At 32.6% G+C, this 3,157-nt stretch overlaps 1 protein-coding gene across 1 annotated transcript; it reads left to right on the top strand.

The window, feature by feature from the left end:
• LOC107637996 (high mobility group B protein 6) lies at nucleotides 224–1,595 on the top strand. Its single transcript, XM_016341205.2, has 3 exons — nucleotides 224–868; nucleotides 966–1,058; nucleotides 1,214–1,595. The coding sequence occupies exons 1-3, from the start codon at nucleotides 386–388 to the stop codon at nucleotides 1,334–1,336; spliced, it is 699 nt and encodes a 232-aa protein (XP_016196691.1). The 5' UTR covers nucleotides 224–385; the 3' UTR covers nucleotides 1,337–1,595.

The following is a 3,157-nucleotide window of genomic DNA, read 5'->3' as shown; positions in this document are numbered from 1 at the left end:
TTGTTTTGGAACAAGTCTCAAACTCTCAATATAGGAATTTAGCTAGTTGACAAACAACAAATTAAATCTAGTTCAAGCCTAATCAAAATAGTATAAGAAATTATGAATCCTCTTTTTTTCTTTTCAAGAAAGCAAAGGGAAAAAATTGATCCGAGCATCCAATGTAGTACTTTTTTTTTTTTAATAAAGCATAGAAAATAGTCAAAATACCAATAAGAACAAACAGAAGCACTAGCCGTTAGCGCCTCCCTCCATTGAAATTCAAAATAAAATACACTCTACTCTTCACTCAACTTTCCATCACCACCAACACCTTCTCCATTCTACTTTCCATTTCTTCGCTGCAAAACATAACAATAAAAACCTATCATCCAAACACGCCACAATGCAAACGCAAACACAAACTCACACTCCGATTTCCATACCTCCGAAACCTCGGCCGCGATCAGGCCGGACGCCACTCCAGCCGAAGAACAACTTGCCCGTCGATCTCCGGCCGAAGCCCAAGCCCAAGCCCGAATCTGAACCACTCTGCGAGATCACACCCGTCCGCGACAAGGAGAACCGTACTATCGCGATCACAGCCGCAGCGGAAGCTACTCTTCCTCCTCATACTGCGGCTGCGTTGGCTCTGGTGCAAGTGCAACTCCCCGAGGCGTCGTCACTGGCGGAGGAGCTGAGCGCGATCAAGAAGAAGCTGGAGAGGATGAGGATCGATAAGGAGAAGACGGAGACAGCGCTGAAGGAGAAGGACGCGAAGCTCGACGCCATGATGAAGGAGCTCGAAGACAGAGGAGAGCTTCAGAAGAAGTTCGAGATCGAGGTTGATCGCTTGTTCCGCTTGAAGGAGCTCAAATATCGATGCATGGTAAAAAAAAAAAATCAGTTTCTCTCAGAATTTCTTCCATTCGATTCAATTCAATTCTGAAATCGTTTTTTTCTGTTTTGGATTTTGATCGGAACAGAGAGTTTCTCCGATGAGAACATTAAGAGAGAAGGAACATGGAAAGATCGTTAATGAAGCTGCTCCATCGTCGCAATCTCAATCTCAATCAGAGGTAAATCGCTATTTTATTTTATTCTACTTTCAATTTTAGGAATATTTAGGAACTACGTTTTGTTTTTAGTTTTCATTTTTCTTCTATGAACGAATTGATGAGAAGAAACTGGCGATTGACGAATGTCGGGAATGGTGCGTTTTTTTTTTGTGTAGGAGAAGAGTAAGAATGAGGAAACGACGTCGTTTGAGTGCGAATCTGAAGGAGAGGAGTGTGAAGTGCAGAGTCCCGGTTCGGCTTGTTCACAAACTGATACTAACACAAAGCAAAAATCATAATCAATTAGGCACAGAGTTTTGGGAATTTTACTGTTTCCTTTCCATACATAATAGCTCGTTATGGTTTATTTTTGTTTGCATTGCAATCTGTGGTGTACTTTCAGATTTTAAGAAAGAAAATAGCTCATAGCTTGTATTGTCGCTAAGAAAGGGCAAAAGAGAATTATCATTTTGTGTTTTGAGCTTATTGACATTTTTGGTGAAAATTTGATATTACTTATTCACATGTATTGTACTATCATATGTTTTTTTTGTCTCAGACTCATCAATAGCACTCATAAAATAGAAGAATATCAATAACACTCCTTCAAAACATCTTTTTACAAGAAAAGAATAAATAGATCATTGACTTTTTAGTTTGCTAATATTTAAATTTTTAAAAATTTAAAAATACATTTAAATTTTTCACTTTTTTAAAATCGGGATACATTGATTTTTACTGTTCATTTGAGTTTGTCAGACCCAACATAAAGATCAAACGTGACTCTCATTGTATTGAATTGGTTGATACAGATGTCTACATGAGAGAGTTTTTAAAAATAATTAGACCTTAAGATCGATGTATCCAGATTTTGAATAGACAAAGAACTTAAATGTATTTTTAAATTCGTATGAATTTAAATATTCACAGACTAAAAAATTAAGGATCAATTTGTTTTTTTTCTTTTTTTTTTATTTATAAAACAAATAAAAATGATACATATATTTGTCTTTATATAGACAATTTTGTAATAAAATATAGATTCTTAACAACTAATAACAATTTTTAATGAAAGTAAAGAAACATATAAAAGTGTAACTTATTTTACTATTTGATTAACATGCCAATTTATTTGACTACTTGATAAGCATGCTTACATAATTTTGATAAGCATGCTTATATAATTATGATAAATTTTAGTCGTAAATTGTGAGTATTAATTTTTGCAATATAACTAATTTTGATTTGTCAAATTTAATATAGTTTCTATAATCTTTTATAATCTTCTTACCCTTATCAATATTAATGGATTCAAGTTGTATTTTTCTTAAAGATTTGGATACCAATTGTAACAGCTAATGAGGTGATGATGAATTTGCATTGAGTTTGATTAATTATTATTACTAATATAATGTATAATACAATCAAGTTAAAGTTACACTAAAATTAATTATTAAAATGATAGAATACACATTAAAAATAAATTAAGTTATATATGTATTTATATATAAATACACAGTGATTTAAATATATAGTGATTGATTTTAATGTATAAATAATATTTTTGTATATAATAATATATTATTTAGAATCATATCTCATTTATAAATTCATGGTTACTAAAGATTGATAATTTGATTTTAGTTTGAGTTGAAGTTTTGAATCTTTAAGTTCAATTTGAGAAAGTGCTATGATGGGATATTCTACGATAAAGAGGTAAATTGATACAGATATAAAGATATTTTCATCAATTAATCTTTATTGTGACTAGTAGGTTTGTCGTCCTTTTTAGAAGAGTAATTTGACAGAACACACGTGGATGAGTCACTGAGCCATAAAAGTATGCGTGTTACAGAAACTTAATGTAATTGTTGTATAGAAAGTTATGGAGTCCAATTTTTTAGGTTTTTTTTTTATGTAATTACTGACCATTTCGCTAGTTCTCATTCCGTCCTCATCGATGAAAAATGACACTGCGGACCCTAACCAGTAACTCCATCAGACATTTTACCCCTCTATTAATGTCTCCCTTTAGAGCTAACGAATTTTGCCTATGTGTAATGTTAACTCAACATGTGAAAAGGAACTATTGAAAGGGATAAAATGCTCTTCCTCTCTTT

Source organism: Arachis ipaensis, chromosome B04, assembly GCF_000816755.2.
Source record: "Arachis ipaensis cultivar K30076 chromosome B04, Araip1.1, whole genome shotgun sequence".
In the NCBI taxonomy this organism is placed as follows: Eukaryota; Viridiplantae; Streptophyta; class Magnoliopsida; order Fabales; family Fabaceae; genus Arachis; species Arachis ipaensis.
The sequence above is the reverse complement of the archived record's forward strand: the minus strand, read 5'-3'. Positions and strand labels throughout refer to the sequence as shown.